This window comes from Sinohyriopsis cumingii, chromosome 14 (genome assembly GCF_028554795.1).
Source record: "Sinohyriopsis cumingii isolate HCF-2022 chromosome 14, ASM2855479v2, whole genome shotgun sequence".
Classification (NCBI taxonomy): Eukaryota; Metazoa; Mollusca; class Bivalvia; order Unionida; family Unionidae; genus Sinohyriopsis; species Sinohyriopsis cumingii.
The window spans coordinates 70984796-71011927 of record NC_142974.1 but is presented as its reverse complement, the minus strand read 5'-3'; the positions used below and the strand labels follow the sequence as shown (position 1 = coordinate 71011927).

The window sequence follows — 27132 nt, the reverse complement described above, 5'->3', positions numbered from 1 at the left end:
AATCGCAAATAACCGGGGTTAGTGATTTTCAAATTGACGAGTAAATAGGCGTGTGGAGTTTGAGTGGCATCGTCGTACGCCTGAGTTAGCCAATGTGTTCCTAACTGTATGGTTAAGACTTGCACTTGCGATTTATCTCGAGGGCTTTCAAACAAGACAACGTAATGAGCATTGAGACTGATGGTGCGATGGGCTTTACTGTGGTGAAACAAATTTTGATTAATGTAAATGACACTGGCATTACGATGATGCCCTTTGCGCGTAAACCAAAGTTTAATTTCTTCTTCGTCTTCTCCTAACATTTCGTCGAAAATGACCAAATGGGTTTGACGGGGGTCAGACACGATTCCGTTGTCTTCGTTAGGAATGCCTTCCACAAACACGATGGAATCGCCTTGACTTTCTCGCAAGAGGCTGTACGCCGATTGCCACTCTTTGTAACACCACACGATTCGTTGAGGTGGACGATCGATCAAATGATGTTTATGTTCGATCAAACGTTTGACAAATTCGGTTTTGCCTGAACCGCTAGGTCCAGCTATGAGCATGTTAAAGGGATGACGATAATAAAAAGCCTCCCACCTGGCACGATCTAAGTGTTCGTCGATGACTTTGAAAGTGGAGGAAGAGAGAGCAGACACAGCAAAAGTAGCCATAGTGTCAGGAATGTCACTTGTGACACGAAGACAAACAAGACAAGAGTTTTTTATGCTTTTTCAGGACAGGTTTATTGATGTTTCAAAAATAAACACGAAAGACTAAAATACATAAAAGCCAAAGACTTAAGTACAATGATAAAATACACATCAAAACGATCAAAGTGGAATAGAAACAAGTTTCTGTACAACATGTTTTGGTTAACCAAGATGTCCTAGGGACAGTGTGTAAAGTTCTTACAGGATCTACAGGGGGTAATGTCACACAAGTGTCGTCCCGAAAGGGTCTTTCAGGAATATCCATGTCGGGTTCTTCTGGTACTGTCACTAACTCAGTTTGAAAAGTGACTTTTCTCCTTGGACGTTGGAACTCTTGAGCATACTGGGCCACTTCTTGGGACCAAGACTCAAAACCCCATTTTGTTCGGTGATGTACATCTGTCCAATGCGGGTGTAAGTCACAAGCTACACACACATCGTCATATACGTCTTCGGTAGCTAAACGTTGTTTTTCCCGCAGAGGTCGAGAAGTATCCAGATGAAAACGCAAGGCTTTGAGCAAAATGAGTCTCTCGTGACCATTTAAAGGCACCGCTTTCATGTTTGATTGGGTGGTAAGTACTGTTCGTAAAGAGTCCACAAGGTAAACGAAATCCCAGAAAAACAAGCAACTAAGACAAACACCACATGCCGACCCAAACTGAATGGATACAGTTGTCGTACTAAGTGTTGTTAATCTTCCACGGTTAGAATAGTGTCATTGATTTCCTTCCACGGAATCTGTTGAATCACTTTTGATAAAAGCCTTGCCATGGCAGCTTGTTTTTATACCCTCTTTTTTCGGAAGCAATAAATGTACTATCTACCCAGAGATATTCGGTTTCCAGTAGGGAATCTAAATGCTCCAAACACTAACCTACAGTTCAGAGTTCGTTCAGAAGTTTCCTCTTACACTAAACAGATCTTGCATAAAATAATTTTGTAATCTTCAGCTCTTCTTCATCAATTCATTGCAGTAGGTGTATCTCGAAGTAACGAAAATCATGAACATGTTGATCCTTCTCGTCCTCGAAGTGTTTAACAAGGTCTGACCACTGGAACACTTTCTCATGAATCAATCCTCTTATAGCATTCAGGTACCAGTGGTTTCAACACCGGTGACGTAACGGATGTAATTGTTCTTTACGTTTCACTTGTATTTTGACCAGTTCTCGGTAAATGCTTTCTCTTAACTCCACTGGCAAACCCAAAATGTTCTCTTGTAAAGTATCCATAATTAAGACAGTCAGTATTATTGTATTTACAATCTTCTCCTAGAGCGAAAATAATCAACATATTGAGTAATTTCTGGCCACTGCCATTCAGAGTAACGCCCCAGAATGTCAATGAAATTATCTATTGTAAGCGGTCTAAAGCGGAATAATAAGATGAACGCACCCTTGATCCAAAGAAATCTAAAACATTTGTTAACTTTTTTCACTTTCCTCTTGTGAATTTCTCGACACAAAAGTTCTACAGGCACCCATTGAGATTTCATTCTGGCAAGTCCCTGGCAAACTTCCTTGTGGATCTTCTCTTGCAGTTCGTTTGGTAATGCTTGAATATCATTTTTAATGGGGTTTAAATACTGGTTTCTTAAACGACATGGTATGTCACTTCAATGACTCGGTCCCACTAAAGGTAGGTAGTGACAATTCGGGCACCATCGAGCATGTTCCTGGTAAGCTGAATCTTGTTGTTACCACTGGTGAAGTGACACACCGCAACTGAAGCACTTGACTTTATCACCCTCGCCCAAGTAGAAAAATCCGGCTCTGGCTTATTCTTCAGGGTCGGTCCTCCCAGATACTTAGGCCATTTTTCTTTGAACGATTGAAGACGATTTTCAAAGTCGCAGTGTTCAGGCAAACGCACAGGGAATGAATATTCGACTTTCACAGATTATAGATGAGGGTAGGGTGACATCGTCAGGAGTTTGCTCAGGGCTGAATGACATCCGTTGGGTGGGAGACGTGAAGGTTGACATTCACAATGAAACCCAGTAAAGTGTCCATGATAAGGAGCGGCATCGCTTTCGCATCCGTCAGGCTTGACACGCACAACATCACTTTCCATGATAGGTGTAGTAGAAGTAGTGAGAACAAAGTTCCCATGATGTTTTACTGCATCGCTCACATCGCAAGGCTCAGCATCGCACTCCACTTCAGAGGCCCCAAACTTGAATTGTGTCTGTCTGAACTTGTTTTGTGTTTCTCTGAAAATATTAAACTTGTTCGCTTGGTCTTGGTAGTCACAATGAACTATCGATCTTGCATACTGTCCCTTTTTATACTAGTCGCAATGAAGTCTCAAGCTTGTACATCGTTCTTTTTATGTCTAGTTTTGGAAGTCTTCCTTTTTTTTCCTGGACAACGGTACTACCTTCTCTAAGGCACCGTCATAATTGTATCGTAGTGTGATGGGCGGAAAGGCCATACAAAGGTAAGGACAGTGCGGAGAGTATGTTCCAGAATAGCTGAATCTTTATAGATACATAGATCCATTCGTAACTTCAGGCCGCAAGTGAAACTCTGTACTTTGTATCCCAATCCAGTCTCAGGTTCCAAGTAGGTAATGCTTCCCTATCCGTGGACCATTTTTGATACGTTTCCAATCGACGGGCTCAATCACAATGGTCAGGTAAAAAGACCGGAAAATGGTAGGGTTTGACCTTGGAGTTCTCATTGGGTTTCTCACTCGATTCTTGCAGTGGCGAAGTCATCCTTCTTGTTGGTGGCTATCCTCTCACAACCAATTTTTATACGAACATGTCCATACGGCAAAGTGAAGTGGTTGGGAAGACACATTCGCTTCTGGTACACGATATGATAGACTTTTTCCAAGGGTCGACTGACGATATGGAGAGTGGGTAAACGTACAATCTTGTGTGGTTGGTAGGTGGGCACTTTAAAGTTTCCATCCTCTCCAGACTGCACGGCTTCTTTCAATACGCCAAAGTTTATCACTCGACTGGTGCGATAATTGAGAGTTAATCCTTTCACTTTACACTCCGTGTGCACTTCTCCTTGTTTGTCCCGGTATTCGTAGCCGTAATGTTTAGGACCGCCACTAGCAAAACTTAAAATCTTCTAGTCGGGGTCCTCGTCTGTCCAGGCACCTAAACGGTCTCCTTCGATGTCAGGGTGATGTTGACTCGGGTGATCGATGTAAATGCAACTGTCCTTGTCAAAGTAGAGGACGTAATCCCCTAACAGTTCTAAAGCTTCGTACAATTTTAAGCGAGCATGGGCTGTCAGGTAAGCCGCTTTGTTGACATTTCCAAAATCGTCGGCTTGTACAAGGTCTAGATCTTCTTCGTAATTGACTAAGATCAAATCCTCGAGAACGACGTCCACGTGTTTCATGTATTTGGTTTTGTCGTGAATCATCTGGAAGTAGCGGGAAGGTTCTGTCAAATATTTCCTCTTTGGCAAACACCGGTCGTTGTGCCATTTTGCCCCACAAGTAATTTAACCTCACTTTGGCAAACGATCACCTGTCTTCGTTTTTCTCGATGTGATCTAAACTGATGACTTCTTGTTCCCAGTATTTCTCTTTGAATGTCTTTTGATCTTCGGCAGTGCGACACCAGGAAGGATAGCCACTGGCTTCTTGTTTCAATTTGAAAAAGGCATCCACGTAGTCGGCGAAAATGCCTTTCTGACTTGGGTCACCCTTGTGGTATTGTTGTGTCTTGGGAAATTGGTACATTTCGTATACTTCTAACAGTTGTTAGCTTTAAACAATTCCACGCTGACCCACGTCCCTGTCAAGGCGCGTTCTTCCTGGGTGTGCTGACAAGGCTGGTTTTGTTTGCACGTTTCAGCACAAGTACGGCACAGGGGAACATAAGTTTACCTTGGCAATGGTGAGGTAACACAGGATTGTACAAGTCGGTAGGAGGCGAGATGTTTCAGTTGATCAAGCCTTCGTATTATCGAATGTTGTTCAGGTCGATTTGTTCCGTCAACAATTGCGGGTGCCCTGCAGGAAAGCGACAATATTTGCACACGTAGGGATACAGTGAACACACGTCCAAGTATTTGATTTCTTCTCCTTTCTCTTCGTTAGCGAGGTACAGCAAACAGGTGGCATTTGTCCTTCCTCCGTACAAACTGTCCCGCGGATTACACGGGTCCATCAACTTGTAACTTTCGACGATGCTTTATACTCGGGATCGGCTTTCAAACGGTGATCGTAATCGTGTTCCCATATTTCCACCACTTGATATCCTTGCTCTTCTAACTTCAAGCCTCGCTGACAAGTGGTCTGGTACAAGTCTTCCATGGTGCGTTGTAAAAACTGATTTTTAGTGCCACGTTCAGGGTAGCAGACGGGACATCCGTGAAATAAGCAACCGTTAAACTCGTACACGATCTTGTGGTTTTCTCAGTCCCAACCATTACCGAATACGTTCCGATTGTCTTTTCGCCCCCTCCGTTGCGGGCATGCTGAATCCATTTGTCTTCCTTGTCGCACAATTAATGTAACCAGCGTAGGGCTTTGACCGAGTATTGACGTTTGACAAAGTTGGTCGTTTGAGGGCTGATGACAGGGTGTTTTCGGGTATCAATCGTTGGCGGTACACTAAGGAACACGCTTCGGCAATGGTGTAAGCTTCTATCAAAGGGTCGGCCCCTCAATGTTCCATGAACAGTTATCGAAATTTTTCACAGGAACGCCGTACAATATCCACGTCGGAACGACAATACTTTATTACATTTCTTCCTGAAAGTCGAAAGGGTCTGAGGCGTGAGCCTGGTACCAAGCGTAGAAAGCTTCTCGTTGTTCGGTACGCATGTTGTCGGGGTCGTAGTCGTCAGCCTCAGGCAAATGGGGTAGAACAGCATGTTGTTTGGCTTCGGTATTGAAAAAGTGTGGAAAGTAACCTTAGGCCATTTTTGTCATTCCAAACGTTTCAGGCAATCGACTCAAAGGCATGGCCAAGTAGCTCATCGAATCTTTAAACTGTACTTGTCCCACTTGCATGGAAATACTTTTGGCTCCGTTCAAAGTGACTTTAGGACGTTCGGTACCATGTTCCGTATAGTATCTGAAAAGAAACTGTCCATCGTATCCCGAGAAATTGTGGGCCATCACCGTGGCATAGCGATGACAATCTCCGTAACGTTGGACATCCTCTTGGCTCCACGTTCTCTTCGATGGGGTTTAAAGTCCATTGAGCGATTTCGGCTAGCGTGTTCGGTCCCCGAAATATTTTTTCACGCCCTCCAGTAATCTTGCTGCAGTGAGGGCAATGACGAAAGATAGGCTCTTGAATGCACTTCTCGTACGCTCGATGAGCTACGCAGAAATTAGGAATGTGAATGCCGGTCTCTTGCATGCATTCGAAATCGAAAAAGATGAAATTCCCTTTCTTCTTCTGACCATCATCTTCCTGTTGGGGTTGGTATTTATGAATGTAGCATTCATGTTCCAAGTCCACGATTTGGTGACAAATGTGACATCGTTTCTTTCCTGAACATGCGTGTGCCTTTGCATTCTTGGTAAGTATGCCTTGTCCACACGTATGACACAATCTCATTAGCTGACAAGCACCTTTCTGCTGTGAACCTTGTGTCTTCAAATGTTGCTGGTAACAGGCAGGGCTGACAAAAGTGCTCAGACAAGCAGGGCAATGCACTCGTTCTTTTTCTTCGTCCAGACAGGGTTGAGAAGCCGAACATCCTGAGCATTTCGAACCACAATGCTTGTGTTGCTCTCGATTGTTATAGCCATAGTTACATTTCTCACAGTAATAACTGTATCCCAAGAAGGCGGTGATACTAGTAATAGTATCGAAATGTTCATACTGATGATAGACGTGAATGCATTTTCCATCCTTAAAATCTTTGACTCGAAACAACAGAGATCCGCGCACTTCTTGAGGGTGCAATTTCAAGGTGTAGCCTGGAGCTAGGACATCTTGTATTTTTTGCATTTCAGGAGTGCCACAGGGTTTGTCCTTGGACAGGCCGGCTTGTTGTACCAGGAGTTCTGCTTCACTTCGTTGTTTGGCTCGATCCGATTGTCGAATAGTTTTCCAGGCTCTTTTCCATTCTACCGTGTCGTTCTTGTTGGCATACGTTTGTCCCAACATGATGGCACGGGCTAAACACATCTGGTCTTGAGGGTTGTTAATTTGGACGAGGCTACGCTTAATGCTGCGAAGGTCGTCCACCAATAACACCTTTTTGCGTTGTCCGGTCCCCATGAGGAGAGAAACGTGGGTCATGGACATTGTCGCTTTGCCATCGGTGATGTCAAACTGGTCATTGGGTTATTGCTGATGAGCTGCTAAACTAGATCCAAGCAGGGGATTTCAAACCGTCATGATGAATGGAAAGTCTCAAGCGATCGTCTTGTTTGGCTTGATATTGGTTTTTCAGTGTGGTTAACAAAGAATCTCACATCTCGGTCATGAAGCCCTCTGCTTTCTCCAGTGGTATTTCGGTCTTGAAATCTTTAAACTTCACCCTGTAAGTGTAAGCCGTGGTTCTACATTTTCTCGAGGAGCGCTTTTCCGTCTCTCGAATGTGAAAGTGATTTTCAGGGTTAACTAAGAGTGGTGAACTTTGAGTGTAGAATCGCTGGGTCTGGAATCTGGTTCACTCTTGTCATCTTCAAAATCACTGGCATGAATATGTGTCAAGACTTCAGCTATTGTACGAGGCGATAAATCACGTTTCTGTCTCTTACTTTCTTCTTTCTTCTCGAATTGATTCGATCGTTTCATCTTGACTGCGAAAAGTCAAATGACTATATTTTAAAGACCATATGTCACTTTATATCCATGACAGACCAGCGTATATATAAAGGGTGTGTGACTTGCCTTCCACTATTCATTTCACTCTCAAACGGAGCAGAACAATGGACGAGACTACACAGATCGAACTTTTCATCAGAGCATTGCGAGGGGTCATCAGAAAATTTTCTTCAGACAACCCGACGGACTACTCACCCTCTTTTCGAGATAAAAGTCAAGATACTTGCTATATCTGTAAGAATAAAGGACATTGGTCTTCAAAGTGTCCTGACCGTCAAAAAAACAAAACAGGGGTTAGAAGAGACAAAAGACAAGATACCTGTTATCGTTGTCAAGAAAAAGGACATTGGTCTTCAGATTGCCCCAAGAAACAACAGGAGCAAGAAGAAGAGAGGGACTCTGGAGAGGAAGAATAGGTACCATCCTCAAGGAAGAACCCAGTCATGTGCAGAAAGAGAAACAAGAGAAGAAAAGAAGAAGGGGAGAAAGCAAGGAAGAATTTGAGGAAACAACTGTGAAAGTTAAGAAATTTAAAAAACAGAGAGAGTGAACACAGACACAGACGAAGCCTAAGAACTTTTTAAAGTATGATGCTGTGCTGTGAATTGGATTGTAAAATTAGTACTAGAATAGACTAGGCACAAAACGTAAGTGTATGTTGGTTTTGATTTTTAGAATAAGAACCTATACTCATGCACTCATACATTTACACGTACCATAAGGGTAAAAAGTAGGAAGCAATTAACTTTAACTGCCTTAAGCCTTTGCCACCGCCAAGGCCTACTTCTGGACTGCGTACTGTCGATGATGATTTGGTAGAAATCACTAAGGGTGGTATGGCAGGCGTAGTCACAGGGTTGGGTTGTTTAGCTCAGGAAGGTCTTTTTCTCTTCTGTCGTAGTAAAGAAGTCTGATACATTTGTTTCAGACTTCTTGACTCTGCTAAAATGTCGAACAGTACCGTGACCGTTTGACTTTCACACCCTTGTTTTATGCTGCTTGTTCTTCTTGTTTCCTTCTTACCTCTTCTTCTTGCCGTTGTTGCTGAAGGAGATAAGCTTGTTCTGCTTTATTTTGCTGCTGTATAAATTTCTCCAATTCTTCTTTCTGTCTCTGTTTAAAATTCTCCATGTGTGGTAAAGAAGGAGAAAGTGGCGAAGGTACATGTTCCGGAAGAAATTCTTGCGAAAGAAAATCGACAAAATCCCAATTAAAATTAACCTCTTCTGGAAGTAGGTCTGTGTTCACTTGGGTAGTTCCTGCTATTCCATCGCTTTTCGTCTCCACAGCCGGTGCACCCCAATTCATTGTCTTGTTAGTTTCCGTCATGTCTGAAAACGGTGTCACATGGATTGACTGCGCACAGACGCTAGCGCCTCTATATAGGGAATGTGACGTCACAGACTACTCTCTTCGGATTGGACGACTGATTCTGTTTGGTGACTGAATTTTGTAAGGCGTGTTTGGATTGGTGAATGAACTCAATCCGTTTCGATCCTCCCTTCCCCTATACATAACCCCAGTTCGCTGCATTAGTTCACCTGTTCTCGTCACAAAGATGTGGACCAACGTAGAATCCTCTACTCTCGTATCTTCAATGCTGTTCCGTACGGACTTACTCAAGTATGTCAGATCATCGTGGATCATTGTCAGAATGGCGGATACAAGCGTTTGGAAAAGAAGAATCTATGTGGAGAGGCAAGGCTGTTTAAAGAGGGTTTTGATTTACGGACCAGAAGTCAGAAGTCAGACAAAGTTTGAGGAAAAGAAGGAGACCTATGCGATGCCTCTATGTTAACAACATGATATTAATATAAACCCGAAGGCCTTTTTCAGGGCCCCTCAATGACCTCGAAAAGAAATGACTTTCTTGCCTCAAACATTTTTTAATGTTGTTTCATTGTTTTGTCTGTTGTATATGTGTTATATCAATCTATACCTTTGCATAGTCCTGTGACGTCACCTGCTCTAGTTGCTACAGTGTTACCAATCGACCCTACCGTGAAGTCAGATGCTATCTTTCCCTTGTCCCTATACAAATTCAAATAGTCTTTTGTTCCATTCCCCTTGAGGCTATAGTGGTCAGGGTGTACTTTAAAGTCTTGAGGCTATACAGGCCCAGGGGGGTCTGTAATGCTAATTCCCATTGAGGCTATAAATCTTGAGGCTGTAGTGCCGCGACACCTTTTACACTGGATTTTCCATTGAGGCTATTTCGCCCCACTACACTGCTCATATTTCAAGATATCATATTTAACATTTAAGAAAATACCCTTTTCTTCTGTACTGCTTTGCTTAATGAAAATGAAAATTTTCTGATAAACGTACATCGGCTCAACTGCAATTAATTAAAAATCTGGGTAAAACTGACAGAAAATCTACTAATTACCTGAATGAGAAGTGAATATATAATTTAATTCATACTGACGACAAAGTTGTAGATTTATAATGTTTTCATTTCACATTATTTTTAAATTTACAATGTATTTCATCTTCTTGCTTTTCACAATATTGCAGAATGTCATCATCATCATCATCAACAATAACAGCAGCAGCAACAACAACAACAATAGCAATAACAAAACCCAATATGACAGAAATTTATTACTTCATGCTGTGTCTTCATTTATATTTATTTTATTTGTTAATCTTCATATAAATCCTTCATAAGACTGGTGGCTAGGTTGGCGTTTATATGAAATAATTTATGTCTCATTTGATCCAATATTTTAATGCTTTCGTTTCCTAATTCTAATCTCTATATGCGTACTGCAATTTTAAAAAAAATAGTTACAAGAAAAGTTCTCATACTTATATCTTTGAGAAAGGTGATATTTGTCAAAATCTACAAATTACTTGAAGGATTTAATTGGATTAAATTTTTGGATAAGAGTACTGACTGTCTTAACAGTTGAAGAAATAAAAGCTGTAGATTGGAAGAAAACTAAAGCAAATAATATCATCATTATAAACAGCAGTATTAGTAATGTTTGTATTTCTCATGGACTGACTCGGAATTCTCTCTGTAGGATTCAGTTTCGCGAAATGTTCTTTTCTTATGATTTTCATAGTTTAGTTTTTGATTCCAAATTGTGCTATTTCTAGCTCAAACTGACCCTCTCCCCCACCCTCTTCTTTTTGAACCCACTAATTGTATTTTCATTAGTATTTAGTGTTTCTGTTTGCCTTTTCAATCAAAAACTCCGCAAGTCAAATAAAAATGTTACTTCTCAGTGGCGTACTAAGAGTTGGTGCTGGGGGGGGGGGGCGGTCTACCCCAGGTGACAACCAGAAAGGGGGGGGGGCTATCGGGAGAGTTGAAATCCCAGTACAAGTTTTCAAACCAAATGAAAACTTCGCAAAAGTAAACGTTATTTCGAATTTGCTTATGACAGCACTGTATCGCTGAAAAATCTACTTGCGAACATAATATATTTTTTTGTGTTTACATTTTAAAATTATTGGGGACGGGGATAAAGGATTATCTGCCCCGGGAGCCAAATACTTTCGGTACGCCCAGGTTACTTTTACATTATATAGCGAGCAAATTTAAGATCTTATTATTTTGTCCGGAAGATAATTTCTAAAATAATAGATAATACAAGAAATTCTCAAATAAAATGATGCTGGAAACAGTGCCTATAATTTTTGATTTCTAATAAAAGAATTAAAAATAAATACTTTTAGAATTATCCGTTCTAACGGTGTAGTCGACGAATGTGTCCGATTGGAACTATCATTTCAAAACTTTACATTCAAGAACATACTCACAAAGCTATGGGTAACTGTATGTGACACAGAACGTCAGTGTCATGCATTTTATCAGGGTAATCCATAAATACGTGAAAATATAAGGTCTACATTACATAAGGGCGATAACGGCAATTTAGAGATGATATTTTAAAATTTAGTTATAAAAGTATTGTTTTCCTCCTAATTACTTTCAATTTTACTATTAATACTTCATTTGGAGTCTCAAATATTACCTTCCTATTACTGTTTCGTTCATCACCTTAGTACCATAATCTCCTTCCAATGACACTTTGCCTTTTTCTTAATAATGAATAGCGAAAGCAAACTTGAACAATAAATCTTCACTTAATCATCTCTCAACATTTAGAATCACAAAAGTGTTCGATTGAAGTCGTACCCTGAGATATTGCTACTACGTTTTCCAAATAATATAATCTTATCCTATATCATAATATTCCTGCAAGAAATTATTTTGAATTAAACGCTTAATGATACAAGTGTGTAATGCAATTAAACGCTTCAAGCAAAACTTTCAATGAGTTCTCAAAGCATTATAAGTTTAAGCTTCTTGTTGTTTCCTAACAAATCCCTCTCTTTCTTCCAGTTGTTTCAAAAATGGAGTCAACATTTAGTTTTGTATCACGAGTTGATGCCAAAATAAAAATAAGTATATTATGTTTTTTACACACTAACCACCTGACACTAACCACCAGTAAATTTAAATAAGTACTCTTCCTTATTTTTGACGAAACGGTTATCACGAGAGTGTGTACAGTGTAACTTGCGACCAAAACCAATTCATTACTCCAAGTTTCCTTATAGCATCCGTGGCTGGAACCAACATTATTTGTTGAAAGAAAACTAGAAATAGTACAGGTCAGACTCCCATACAGCTATCAGAACAAATGACAAAAGAAAAACTACATCTTTATTGTTACATTCAAATCCATGTCATACTCCCAATGACGTTCCGCAACATGTAGAATACGGACATTCACGTCATGAATGATAACATCTCCGATGGGAACCAAAAACAACTTCATAGATGTTTTATCATACTATAGTTAACATCTTAACTAGAATATCTGAAATTCGGTGTGCTGCATAAATCAACAGATTTTGACACTATTCGTTCTTTCCGTGTTTAACTTGCACGATAGATTCCTGGACTGTTATAGTGTCGTATTAATTTCAGCTTAAACATTGTTCTTTATAAATGACTCGGGAATAAATATTGGGTTTTCTTCACATTTGTAGACGTCAGATTATCTCCATGTATATCATTTAATATCTCTTGATCCTTAGGAACTGCAATTTGGCAGCTTTATTCTTAAATCATTGCTCACAAGAGCTGGCTCCTAGGTAAGGTTCCTATACTCGTTCCCTTGAAGCGATGCGTCTTCGCTCAGAACTACGGCTTTCTTACCACTGTCTGTTACAGCACACGTTGATAAAAAAAAAATAATAGCGTAAACGTGCTAAGAAATTGAAGAATGAGACATAGCGTATAATACATAATTTTTTGAGGCTGCAACCGCCATTAACAGAGATACAGCAAATAATAGAGCTTTCTGTATTTCTGGCAGCCACAAAAAGGTACGAGGGGCAAAGAAGAAAAATGTCCAGTATCAAAGAAAAGAACAATGTTGATAAAAATTACACCGATGAATTCTGTAGTGCCGGGGCAGTACAGCACCCTCGTACTCCTCGGTAGTTAGAATATATCCGGCATGTATGGAGGATTGGGAAGAAACTTTAAAACGGATGTGCGTACTTTCTGAATGCGCTGTTGGTCTTCCGGAGCTGTAAGAGTACCCTCGTTTGCTCCTGGCTGTCGAAAATGCAGGTAGACACCGATTAGTCTGGGTCGAGTGAATGATATCGCAGCAAAACACGATCCATGCCCAGGGTTCTAGGTCCGTGAAACCCAGGAGACGTGAAAGAGAAAGTAGCACACAAGGCGGAATAGCAAGCTTAGAAAAAGTGATCGAAGGGTTACAAAGCTGAGACCTTTTTGCCTAACCTTATGCATTTCTTAAATGCATCTGAAAGGGCCATATTGGTTATTGAAACTGGGAAAGAGAATTCGGTCAAATTGTCTGATGTGAACTCTTTATAAGCACCCAAGCCCGCTTATACGTGGCTTGTGTAGCTGGGTGAGGGAAGTTTTTAAGCAAATGGTCAAGCGTACGCCCTAGCTGGGCAAGGTTGGAAGAAAGGGAATGCGATGAGGGTGTGAGTCCGCAAAGGGAGCCATGGCGTAGAAACTCGAAACCTGTTGGCAAGAAAGGGCATCGGCGAGTCTGTTACATAATACCAAGTATATGTTTTGCCCTGACCAAGATATTTAATTTAAGGCAAAAGACTACAAATTTGCGAATGAAATGCATGATTTTTGTGTCCTTAGAGGATTACTTGTTTATGATTTCTACTAAGGCTTGATTGTCAGTATGGAAATAGATACATTTATTGGATAAGTGTTCTCCCCAGACCTCAACTGCCAGAACGATGGAGTAGAATTCTAGAAGCGTTATATTTAGATATACCCATGCCTGATCCCAGATGCCATTAAATAGTGTGTGCCTAGGATCTCACCGTATCCAACTGAGGCAGAAGCACATGTGTACAAGTCCAACGTGTCAGAGGTAAGCCAAATGTCAGGTAATAATAAAGATCTACCGTTAAAGCCGGTTAAAAAGTTTTGCCCTTAAATCATCCTTTACCCCTTTTGTTAATCTAATGTGGTTTTGAGATGCCAATTGCCAGGTTGATGAGTCGCCTAAGAAAAGCTCGTCCCGGCAAAACAACTGAGTACATGTGATGGATTGCAACTCCTTGAGAGTAATTTTATTTCAAGCCAGATATAAATGTATGAGTTTGTTACATTTTTCAAGTCTGTCCGTGGGAAGGCGAACCTCCATTCTCACGGAATCCAATTCGTATCAGAGTTACGTCATGGTTGTTGACGGAGCAAATGTTTTATCCGCAGCCATAGGAACGCCGATATCGGCACATACAGTCAGGAAGAGACCGAGCTTATGCTGGCTTTGGACACGAGTTGCGTCTAGTATCAAACTCGTCCAAAATATGCGATATGTATGTTATAGATAACATTGCGTTCGTTATCCATTGAAGAGAATTGCTAAAGGTCTCAAATATCTGGCAACTGGAACTACAACCCATTGGTAAGCATTTGTCAAAACAGTACATGTTCCGCCACAAAAAGCCAAAACAATGATATTGCATGGGACAAATAGGAAGAATACGGAAGCATTTGATAATTAGAGCAGCATTAGAATGTAAAGTCTTTACACTGACAGCATTAAAGTATTTTTAAAAAAATCCTATTAACTATGGTTCTGTAAATATTGTGTATAATGCTATACTCTCCACATTGAATGGACATTAATATCCACACTCACAAGCAATGGGTTAGTCTCTAATCTAGACCGCATCCATTGACACAGTTGTGTATATTCTGACAAACAACGTAATTTACTCCCAGTACCTCAACACTTTGTTTCAAACTATTCTGAAGAGTTGATGGCAGTGCTGGAGGAAGTGGTCGGGAAGCCGTAGTCAGTTGATAGACAGTTATTGCCACCTCTATGCAGCCATGTATTTATTATGACTGAAAATAGAATAAACAGCAAATTTTATTACTTGAATAATGTTATGTTATTTCATGTACCCCGGTTTTCTGTTACTTATTTCATGTTTTCAGATTCAATGCCTGTTTCATAAAATTAGATTTTACTACAACCAGGATTAGGAAGGTAAATGAAGCAAATGTGAACATGAACAGACAGAATATCTTTTTAATGTCACATTATAAAATCTGTTCAAGAAATGAATTTACAGTGGGCGAAATAATTTTTCATAAGAATATCCAAGATAATGGACGAATGATTTTAGCACGATCTATTATCAAAATGAAAGGTCTGGGTAAAAATTCCACACTCAGGTAAAGTGATAGTACTAATATATTTTACTAATAAAGGTGGAATTTCATGAAAGGGAATTTCAAGCATAATTTTCACCTGCGTATAAAGCAATCACCTGTCAAAAAATTGACCCTGATAGTGGCTACTGTACGGATATTATGCCTGCAAGTGTTCATATACTCAGACAGTATTTCCTTGCAATTTCCATCTTGCTGAATGCGCGCACAGTATGCTGCTTCCAGGACATATTCATCCAAACAAACTGTATGAAATCTTGGATGATCAATGATACAATCCACAATGACCTCCTCAGTCTTATTCAAAATCATAATCTCTTTACAGCATATACGCTTCTCGACTATTTATTTACTGCTGCTATTTCCACAGGTACACCAATATACATGGCAGTTACACTCCATCATTCATTATTGTTAGAGAGCAAACTTGTGGGTAAAATGTATGAGACGTTCTTACACGTTAAAGTATGATATAGATGTATATCTGATGCATGGTTATATTGTTGTTCTTCCTTTTGTAACATAATAACATAACAATAATGAGCAATGTATTAATAATAATATTATTATCAGTATACTCAAGATATATTTCCCCATAAATATGTATACTTTCTTTGCCACTAGTAGTATAACCAAGATCCACAGTGAAAATGTAGTGCTGAACATCTGGATACACCAGGCCTATGATTATTTTTAAAAAAAATAAAACTCTTTAATTTTACTATTTGTGGAGGGTAGGAAGCAATCACACCCAAAGGGTCTGCATTTCATCATGGTTTAAAAGGACAAACTTGAGTAATAAAGTTAACAAAGTATTTATTTCTACACCTCTCACAGTCTTAGTCTTAAGTGTTTAACTTTTAACACCACTAATTACTGATACACCACGCCCACACGACAATCTGCTCTGAAGACATCCATGTTTCGCTCAAATTCGTGTCCTTCTCTTTTCATTATGAAATTGAAATAACGTTAACGAAAGAATGATAATAATTGCTATAATGATCATAGTAACTACCAGAATGAATAGCCCAAGCGCTACTTGAGACCCGGCTGTAGTATAATGTGTACGGAACTTACACAGTGCAAATCATGTTTAGCCAAACTTAAATCCTTGTTTATTCCCCAAAATATTAGATACAGATTTTGCTTTATTGTTTCTACCAAATAACATTCTTCCAGATCCCACTTCAGCTTGATGTACATAGCTGTTGCATTTACCTTGATTCATATGCTCATGATTTACTCTTCTTCAGTGATATCAGCGATCATAACAATTGAGATAATCTTTATAAAAAGATACACATGCTTAATTGTACAAGACAAATTACCACCAAATATTCACATATATGTTACATGTTCTGGAAAAAACTGACATCACTGGCTAATATTCTGAATACAGATTGACTAATCTCAAGAATCTATTTTAGTTTTGTGTTTTGACTGAACAAAATCATAATGTTCCACACATTCGAAAGCGGGTTGTTTCAGTGTATCCTTTGCCAATAATTGTCAGATTTGTCTTCTGGTTTCTGAAAGCAATATAGGCCAGTTAATCGTTAAAACCCTGAAACTGGTTTGGGTTAAGAGGGAATTTCGTCTGGTGGCTGTGCCAGAACTTTGATCTGTAATTGTCTTTTACTCCATAATATTAGAACAATTACTATAGATGTGCTAATGGGGTTTAAGGCTGCTTACACCAAAGCAAACTAAAACTCAGTTTTTCTTTTAACAATTTTCAACGAATTATTTCTGAAACTTCATTATTCTATTTGGAGATATTATTGTTTACCTTTAGTGCAGTGATACCTATGATTTGAATCCAAGGAATGTACTTAAATGCAGTGCACCTTCAATGTAAATATGCTCACTAGCATAAGTACGAGCATTTGAGCTAACCCTATCGTTGTTTTTGTTGGTTCTTCCTCCACCATTAATACTGGCCGCCATGTATTTCCTTTTAATATGGTAGGTATTTACAATTTAAAAGCAAAATAAAGATGTAATTAGTGGTGCATTGATGCAAAATTCTAATGCAATAATGCATAAACAAACTATTAAGTACAGCTAAAATGGAGATGCTGCTGTTAAAGGAAACCTTGTCATTGATCAGATTACACAAATCTGAACCAAACAGCCCCCCCCCCCCCCCAAAAAAAACCTTCAGTCGTAACAAATTTTGGCAATGGTAACGTCACTATCAGATTTTGTCCAAGGTCACTTTATTCAAGATCCAATGCATACCTTATTAGCTTTTTGAACAACTGTACATTCATGCCTGAGCTATAAATAAAATAAAGCAACTAGCGTAGAACAAATGAAAACACTATTCTTCATTTAACATAGTTGTACAATGTCCATTAACAAATTTATGTACAGGTTACTGTGTTCTAATTGTTCAACCAAGCACGAAAAATGGAACTACCCATCCGTTTCGGTTCACTTTCAAAAGTCTGACCATATTCTCCTTGCAACCATTAGCATTTACTTGCTTCTTTCGCAGGTCGACCATACATATTTTCAGTGTCTACATGATGCAATGTACAGATTTACCATGAGAAGGATGTACATTTAAAATATGAAATGGTAATTGTTTTAAGTCTTATTTGCTCATTTCTAACAATATCTCAACACATGTGAAACAAATTTAATTTCCGAGTGAATAACTCTCTCTCTCTCTCTGAAAGGTTGCCAGTAACTTCCGGTGGACCGATGGTTCCTCTTGCCAGTAACTTCCAGTGGTTCGATGGTTCCTGTTGCATCAGATATACTGGCTGCTATGTAAAGTCTGTCATGTGCTGCAAAACATATGGATTAAGCTCTCTCACTGACTCCCATTTACTTCAGAACTTGAAATAAAGGTCAAAACCTCCTTTGCAGCATGTATGTTATTCGTCTTTTTCTTCACCAGTGTTATATAAATTACCTTCCTATTTGCATTCTTGTCTTGAGTTCGCTTGTAGAGAGAAGGCCTTCATAAAGTGATATAAACCATCCTGCTATTCTTATTTTTGATTTGTTTTAATATGCTAAGAATTTTAGAATAAAATATTTCATGCCAAATACTACCAAAATCTTTGGAAATCTGTTGTCTCAGCCTTGTGCTCAAAGTGACAAAAGCTTGCACTCCAGCACTTTTCTTAGTAGGAATGAATCATTATGTAATGACACGTTGTACTCGTCTTGACTAAGTCAAGCGTGCTAACCACTGACACCTGAATAGCTGTATGGTTATTTAAAAAAAAATACGTGAACTTAATTTATTAGAACATTGCTATTATAAGTACAAAATAATATTTAATGTTGACCATCACTGGAAAATACGTTCGTATGATATTGGTGATCTGTTTGCGGTGGGGTCGTTTTTGCATATAAATTGGAGTGGAGCATATTTAATTTCTGTCAATTCGTTAGTTCTCAATCAGAGTCATTAAAGTTGCATAAATGCATTGTCAGGTCTCAGTTATGAGCCTTCCAATAGTTTACAGGTTATTTGATCAGGAGATTCAAACTTTATATTCAGATATGGAAATTATTCATTAGATTATCTAGTGTTTGTGTATAAAATGTCAGATTCAAAGAATTCTATGAATTAGAAATAAACATTATTGATAACATAGATGAAAATTATGATTTTGAAGATTCTATAAATATAACGATAGAAAACGATGCTTAATTTCTTAAGTCTGTAATTACCAATTCCAAAACATATGATCTGTATTTAAGGTCATAAGAATAACAAAACTGAACCATACGATAATGTATTAAATGAACACGTGATATGTAATTCTTATATGCTGATTCATGTGAATGTCTCTTTTCTAAGTACATGTATAATAATTAAAGACTAGTCTGATTTCAGGCACACAGCTTGAAAAAAATAATTAGACCAATATACAGGCATACCGGTAAAGGTTAACTAAGTTTGCTCTGTAATTTTATATTGATGATTTTGAACTCTTTTGGTGTACTATTTATATCAGTACTTAAAAAGAGACTTCAAAACTTAGATCCTTTTCATAAAGTTCTTAAGAAAAGACTCCATGATCTTCATGAAATTGTAAAAATATATGAAACGTCCAGCATGAAACTGTTTTGTTCCTTTATGGTCTAAAGCGCTCTCCATCACGGATCACTGCCATCTGACCTCTGTCTGTGTGGGTTTGAGTCTCGGGCTTGGCCAATGTGGATATGTGAGAAAGCTTGCCGGTAGCTTCTCGTGGGTCCATGGTTCTTTCTGGGGTTTTCCCGGATTCTTCCTCCACTACTAATACTGGCAGCCACGTATATCCTATCTTGTGCTGAAAAATGGTATTAAACTACATAACAACATAACAACCTTTATGGATTCTAGTACTTTGGACAATATATGGAGGACAGAAGTATGATTGATAATATTAAAAGACAATGTCAATCAGAAAATCTTAAGAATAATACATGACATGTATCAGTGGCACAGCTGGGATATTAAGGTCCCTATGGTAAAGCTTACGGATGGGCCCCTGCCCAATCTATAGTGTAAGAAAATAATTTGTGGGCACCTTTTGCTACAGGGAATCTTATATTTACACACACACACAGATATATATATATATATATATATATATATATATATATATATATATATATATATATAAACAGCTTAATAGCTGACAATATATAAGCATCAAAAACAATATTAACAGCAGATGTCATCTAATAAAATATATCTAAATAATTTAGAAAGATTAGAATATCAATCAAAAAATAATCAGTTTTTAAAAATGAAATATTTTATCCTGCAGTAAAATAGTGAACTGGAGATGTGTCATCAAGACACCATGTGTATCAAGCTATTATTGATCCAGTGTTTTCTTGTATTTCAGCCCATTCAAATGTACTATAATAATTCCATGATTCATTCCATTTAATCAATTTTTAAGTCTCCTTTTTGTGCTACTTTTTCATCAACACTTGGTGTATTGCTTGATTTTTGTTGAACAGTCTAGTGAGAATGCAACTCATCAGCTTTACATTTGTCATTAAAGAAATTATATAAACTTGCCATCGAAAAGTATCCATATGATAATCCACAGGAAAATGAAAGTAAAGGTATACAACACTAAAAGCATCATTTTCTTTAAGCTTACTTCGTTAATTACAATCCACTTCACTACATTAAGATGATGACATTCTGTCGAACCCTCAGATTATGTTGTAGGGAACAGGTCAAAATGTACCTAAACTGAAATATACCAAAGTCAAAATGTAACCAAACCAAAACATACCCAAAATATTTTATTTCCTTTGTGTACCATTTTTCATTGCGTAGTTCAGTTACACCAGCTTCAGTCATCAGTAATACTTTACTTCTTTCCATTAAATAATATTGATTTTAAGGAGTAATATAAAATATTTAACTGCATTAAAGTCCCATGTATTCCTACAAACTCTTAGATTAATTACATCTACCACTCCGGTGGGCTAAGTGGTTAGAGTGGCTGCCTTGGATGTGGGAGGTTGTGAGTTTGAACCCCAACCAAGTCATACCAAAGGCTTATAAAAATGGTACTGGCAGCTCAGCCTTGCCTAGCACTTATCATTAAGAGGTTAGTGTTAGGACTGCTTCACCTGGTGTCAGCATAATGTGATTGGGTGTGACATGATGCTACATGTGCAGGGCTTGAATTTAACACAATCTTCTTTGTAGCCAGAAGGACTAGTATAGTGAGAAATTTACTAGTCCTACCAAATCTTTACTAGTCCTGTTCACAAAACAATGTCACACAGCTTTCATGTACGTTTACCGATCCAATTTTAAAGTTTGAACAACCCCAATAAAACTGAATGTTTTCTGTGTGTTTGTTTTTGCGAATTGCATACACTAGTTACACCACATAACGTTCCTTTTCTCGTCATAACTCAGTCATTCCATGTCTTTGGTCCATTTCTTCTGAAACTTTCCATTATGCTTTTCCCTATCATAAAAATTATTCCTCAGCATTCTCATTCATCTTTTGCTTTCTTTTCCGGTGGCTGAACACCTTCTATCAAATGACACATTTTGTCTGTCTTATAAGGAGGGAATTGTGCCTTGTTTTGCAACATGAGATGTTATAGTATAGCTGACACTAACTATTTAAATCTAGAAAAGGAATGGCATTGTGTCCTTTATATAAGAAAGTCAGAGCAAGAAACCCGTTTCAAAACGTGTCTTTGCCCCCTCCCACAATTAAATGGACTCTCCTTAACAAAGACTTCAGCGGATGTTCTGCATCATCAAAGCAATAACGTATAGCACTGTTATACAATATTAGCATCAGAAGATAGTGTTAGTTTCAGCTTGGAAAAGGTGTGTTACCATCAAGCAATGCCATCTGACACTCGGCTTGTTGTATTTAACAGCTCCAATTACGGTATCATAAGTCGTAAGTTTGGTAATTGTTCCTAATTAATTGAACCTCAATTTATTGTTGAAATTAATAATAAGGCGGAAAATTCTCAAATCTTAGATGCCCATGCTCAGAGATTTTAATTCCCAACAAATGTACGGCATTCTGCTTGGATATCTCCACGTGTATTTAATAATTTGTTCATTCTTGTAAGGGAAAAATACAAAAACTATTCTTATCATCATAAAAAAGTAGTTGTATGGAAAGGATGTGTCAATAACGTAATCGTAATAAATTGATCTAATTCTTATAATTATTTCGATGGAAATGTAAAATATGTAGTTTCCTGTTTGTAACTGTTGGAGCATATGGGTAGCGGGCACAAAAAAGAGCCTGAAACACAAAAACGTGCAAACTAATTTTTTTGAATAGTTTTTGCCATGTTCTTTTGTGCAGTATACCGCTTTGTATTTTGTTACTGTGGTCAAGTGAATAAAGTGTGATACCACGTCATTTTTTCATTTAATTCGTTATCAGATTAATTACGATCAATTACCAAACTTACGTTGTTTATGACGGGACCATAATTTGCGCTGCTAAGTGAAATGCACAAAATCGGACAGATTCTTGGTCTAGAAACGCACCTTTTCGAGGCAGAAATTGACTTCATCTTCTCATTGAGTCTACAGAACATCTGCTAAGTCAAGTCTTTATTAGGGAATGGCGTAAACAAACGCTGACTATTGATAACTGAAACTTACTAGCCCATCGGACTATTAACATTATGAAAGTTACTAGTCCGACGGGAAATCTGCTAGCCTCGGGCTAGCCGACTACCGCTAATTTCGAGCCTGATGTGTGTGGTATGATGTCCCAGCGCTAGACATCACAATATATTGCCACAGGGCAGACATTGTAGCGATATGACTGATTTTTTTGAAAACTATGTTAAATCCCAAATCTCTCTCTCACACACACAGATTAATCAGATAGCTGAATTTGAAATATTAAACACATGCAGTCCACCAAATCTAATGTAACGTTTGATGGAGATGATAATTATCATAAAAATCCTCACTGGCCAATAATTTTCTTGAATTACTTGCTCTTGTATCTATCTGCATGGAGCCTTATAAAATGCAATTATTACATTTTGGTTATGGACAGATGAACTGGAAAGATGTGCTGACTCACATAAAAAAGTGACCTGAATCCAGTTTAATTTATGGTGCTTATTTTCAGCCTTTTTTTATCATGAGCAGTTAATTGTCACAGTGACCAAGTATTACTCATGATTCAACCTAGGATGACTTAAATATACAATTTGAAAATGGAACATAAAGTAAATAAAATAAAACATGAAATGCAACACAACACAAATAAGGATGCAATGGAAATTATCTTTGCATTTTTTTGCAGTTTTAGTTTTTAACTGTAAAGTGGAAAGAATTTTTAGTCACCAGATGTATACAGTAACACATCAGTTTCTATTGCACAATATTAACTCTTTACCTGCTGCTAACGCATATATGTGACCATAAAAATAGCCTTGTAACCCCAGAGACGCATATACAAGCTGCTAGTAATACTCTCTCTGTCCCGGCTGGCTCATACATGCGTTTCCGGCCAAGGGTTGGGAAACCCCAGATACACATATACACGTTTCATATTAAAGCTTTGTATTGGATGAAATTACAAACATCTGTTCTCTTTTATAATATTTAGCCAATGAAAATAGTCCTTACATAAAATGATGAATGTATTCTATTAGTAGTTTTACAACATATAAGCGGGAAATTCTATTGAAAACGAGGTCAATGGTGACAGTAAAACAAAATGTCAACATTCATGTATTCCGACGACGATTCTGATGGAAGTTTTGAAGGATTTGAAAGTGATGATATTGATTTTTAACCAGATTCAAGATGAAGGATTTGACATTAGTATAAGTCCTGTTTCGACACCTGACATTTCAGATTTATCTGAGTCCGAGGATGAAACACAAGACAATCAAATCTGGTCGAAACACGTGAGACCGGTAAATGTGGACGACTTTACAGCAGTTTCAAGGCCAGAATCTTTTTTAGAAGAAAATGCAAGGGAGATAGATTTCTTTTTACATGCTTCAGGCAGTATCATAAAAAATTACCAAATCTGCAATAAAATAGTGGACATATTGGTGTGCAAAATAGTGGTGAGAAAAGTAATCTAATATACATTTTAAACACATATATTTAGATATATTTTGTTATTATAAATATGTGAATATAAACATTGATTCCTGTGGATTATATGTACTTGTTGGAAATGAGTGGCACAAAACATTGGTAAGTGTTTAAAATTTTATTTTTCATTAAATTACATAGTTTGCATGGGACAAAATTGATACAGAAAATGTAGACAGCGTGTAAATAACTCGAGAAGTTCTCACTCATGCAGCTATTATGATGATCTGGGGTTCAGCCGACAAACAGCTGCTAGAAGGCAGGCTGCTTATCAGGCTTAGTAGCCAGGGCGGCAAGTACTTGCAGAAGGTAAAGAGTTAATAATGCAATTAATTTTAGAATCTGACCCTAACAAATGTATGAAGCATGTGTTTGAGTACTGGTTAAAAGACATGAAGCAGTCATCAAGCATGTTTCAGGTCAGTTGGTAGAATTTTTCCACAGGAAACACAACATAAATATATTCCAACAATACTTCTTATATAAATTTCTTAATTTGCGTTGGAGCTAGAACAAAAGATACAATAGCTAAATCGAGTCTGCTGATTTCCATTGTTGAGCAGGCTAGTCACTGTCATATGAAACACAATACACTAAAATTACATCATTATTTAAAGCGAGTGTGGATTGTTTTAATCTGGGCAATATTTTACCCGAGTACATCTTCACTTGGGTACATTTCAGTTTGGGTATTTTCAGACTGTAAACCATGTTATAATGGGGCTACACAATTTTACTGTACAAATTCTGGACATTAATATATATATATATATATATATATATATATATATATATATATATATATATATATATAATGAAAATTGTTCAGCAAATCATGAGGCATATGCACATGCTAAGCAGCAATGGTGATGAGAGGTATAAGAAACATGAAATCTACAAGTAAAACTCATTAACTGCAAGCAACTAAATACATTTACAAAAACCTATTGAGCCAAAATGTACAGTACAACCCACAAAGCTCATGTACACACTAAGTTACTATCTGCAGCTATAAGAGTTATTTTGGAGAATTCGATTACACATACCTTTAAACGGCATTTGTTCACTTTATTTCACACCTTGTCCATCAAAATTCCATTGAAGATTATTGCATAAAAAATTGATAAAACTACATTAAAAATCCAAATCACAGACACTGAACTGAACGAAATTGAAGCCATTTACAAACCAACTGAGCTAAAACCTAAAACACTACACTTCAGTATGTATCATATAAGTACTTTATCCTGAAACTGAAATTTAGAGTATGTTTATATAAATGTAACTCTAGCATGAATACTCGTCTGGTTATTCAAATAACAACTGTCTCTAAACATTTTATCACAAACTTCACATTTTAATGGTTTATCTCCAGTATATCCTCACGTGGTTCTTCAAATGAATCCTTTCTTTAAATATTTCATGGCATGTTTCAATACTGAACAGATTTTCCTCAGTATGTCTCCTCATGCGGATCTTTAAACAACCGTTAGCCATACATTTTATCACTACTAATCTTTCCAAAAAGTTTATTAAAAAATTAACATTTGAATAATTCATATCCAGAATGCATCTTCCGGTGGTCCTTCAAATGGCTACTTGATTGGATGGTTTATCTCCAGTATGTATCCTCATGTGGCTCTTTAAATGAAATTTTCTTCGAAACATTTTATTACAAATTTCACACCTGAATGCTTTAACTCCAGTATGTAACATCATGTGTGTCACTAAATTATTTCTATATCCAAACATTTTATGACAAACATCACATCTGAATGATTTCTCTCCGGTATGTACCCTCATATGACTCTTCAAATAACTACTTTTTTTAAACATTATATCACAAACGTTACATCTGAATGTTTTATCTCCAGTATGTAGCCTCATGTGGTCCTTCAGCAAACCAATTTGTTCAAACAATCTGTCACAAATTTCACATTTGAATGGTTTATCTCCAGTATGTATCCTCATATGCATCTTCAAATGACTACTTTGCCGAAACAGTTTATCACAAACTTCACATCTAAATGTCTTATGTCCAGTATGTATCCTCATGTGTATCTTCAAGTGACTACTTTGTCTAAACATTGTATCGCAAACTTTACACTTGAATGGTTTATCTCCAGTATGTATCATCATATGGAGCCTCAACAAGCTAATTTGTCCAAACATTGTGTCACATACTTCACATTTGAATGGTTTATCTCCAGTATGTATCCTCATGTGACTCCTTTCATCTCCTCTACGCTTAAACATTTTATCACAAACTTCACATTTGAATGCTCTATCTCCGGTATGTATCGTCATGTGACTCTTCAAATTACTGCTACATGGAAACATTTTGTCACAAACTTCACATCTGAATGGTTTCTCTCCAGTATGTGTCCTCATGTGTGTCTGCAAATGACCACTTTGTCGAAACCATACATCACAAACTTCACATTTGAATGGTTTATCTCCAGTATGTATCCTCATGTGATTCTTCAATTGGCCACTTTGTCTAAACCTTTTATCACAAACTTCACAGCTGAATTTTTTATCTCCAGTATGTATCGTCATGTGTCTCTTCAAATTACAACCATTTCTAAACAGTTTGTCACAAACTTCACATCTGAATGGTTTATCTTCAGTATTTACCCTCGTGTGGCTCTTCCAAACACTACTTCCTCCAAACATTTTGTCACGATCTCCACCTATAAATTAAATCTGCCCGTTCTAGAACCATAGGAGTCTGACGTTTTATCAATAAAGTACCGGTACGAAGAAATCTCTTACAACACGAAATCACCTTATCGGTGCTATAAATTAACACAAGGAGTGCAAGCGTGACCCCGGCCTCCGCTCGATTCGACTTTTGTCACTCACTTTTATTGCTGAAGAATGACCAAAAGACAGAACAGCTAGCTACCCATACCAATTCAAAATACAGTAACGTACCAACGCATAACTCTCGGACGACCATCGCATGATTATAATCCGACGAATTAACCTTTATTTTCACCATTATGGTCACAAAGTCTTTCTATGGGACACCATTTCAACAGATTCTGGACATGGAACAAAATTAATTCTACTATATGCTCTCTACATTTATTCCTTAGTACTAACCTTACCACTGTGACAATCAATACAAATCATATGTTAATCTAAAATACCCTCAAAGCTGACTTCACGGTGAAGTTCTTGTCAAAGGTTGACATGCATTTGTTTCAGAGGATGTATTAGCTATGAAAAATGATATTTACTTGTTATAAGGAAATTGTAGGTTTAAGTGTCTAAAGTAAAATGAAAGTATGAAGGTGTCTCATATTTGTTGCTCTATAGAGTCTATATCATGGCTCTCGATCAACAACAACTGCTA

General features: G+C 37.7%; 2 protein-coding genes across 2 annotated transcripts in view; both read right to left on the bottom strand.

The window, feature by feature from the left end:
* The window catches only part of LOC149784104 (uncharacterized), a 136879-nt gene extending 116049 nt beyond the window's left edge, over nt 1–20830 (bottom strand). The window contains exon 1 of the transcript XR_016413741.1: nt 20786–20830. The gene's annotated coding sequence lies outside the window, so the exon portion shown is untranslated. The remainder of the gene's footprint in view (nt 1–20785) is intronic.
* A 3044-nt stretch (nt 20831–23874) lies between these two features.
* LOC149784103 (uncharacterized) lies at nt 23875–26641 on the bottom strand. Its single transcript, XM_089932186.1, has one exon. It carries the CDS (start codon nt 26445–26447, stop codon nt 25359–25361), a length of 1089 nt encoding a protein of 362 aa, XP_089788312.1. The 5' UTR covers nt 26448–26641; the 3' UTR covers nt 23875–25358.
* Between the last annotated feature and the right edge of the window lie 491 nt (nt 26642–27132).

Coding starts and splice junctions, on each gene's coding strand:
- LOC149784103 (XM_089932186.1), bottom strand. CDS start 26,447: ATGTTTGGAGGAAGTAGTGTTTGGAAGAGCCACACGAGGGTAAATACT.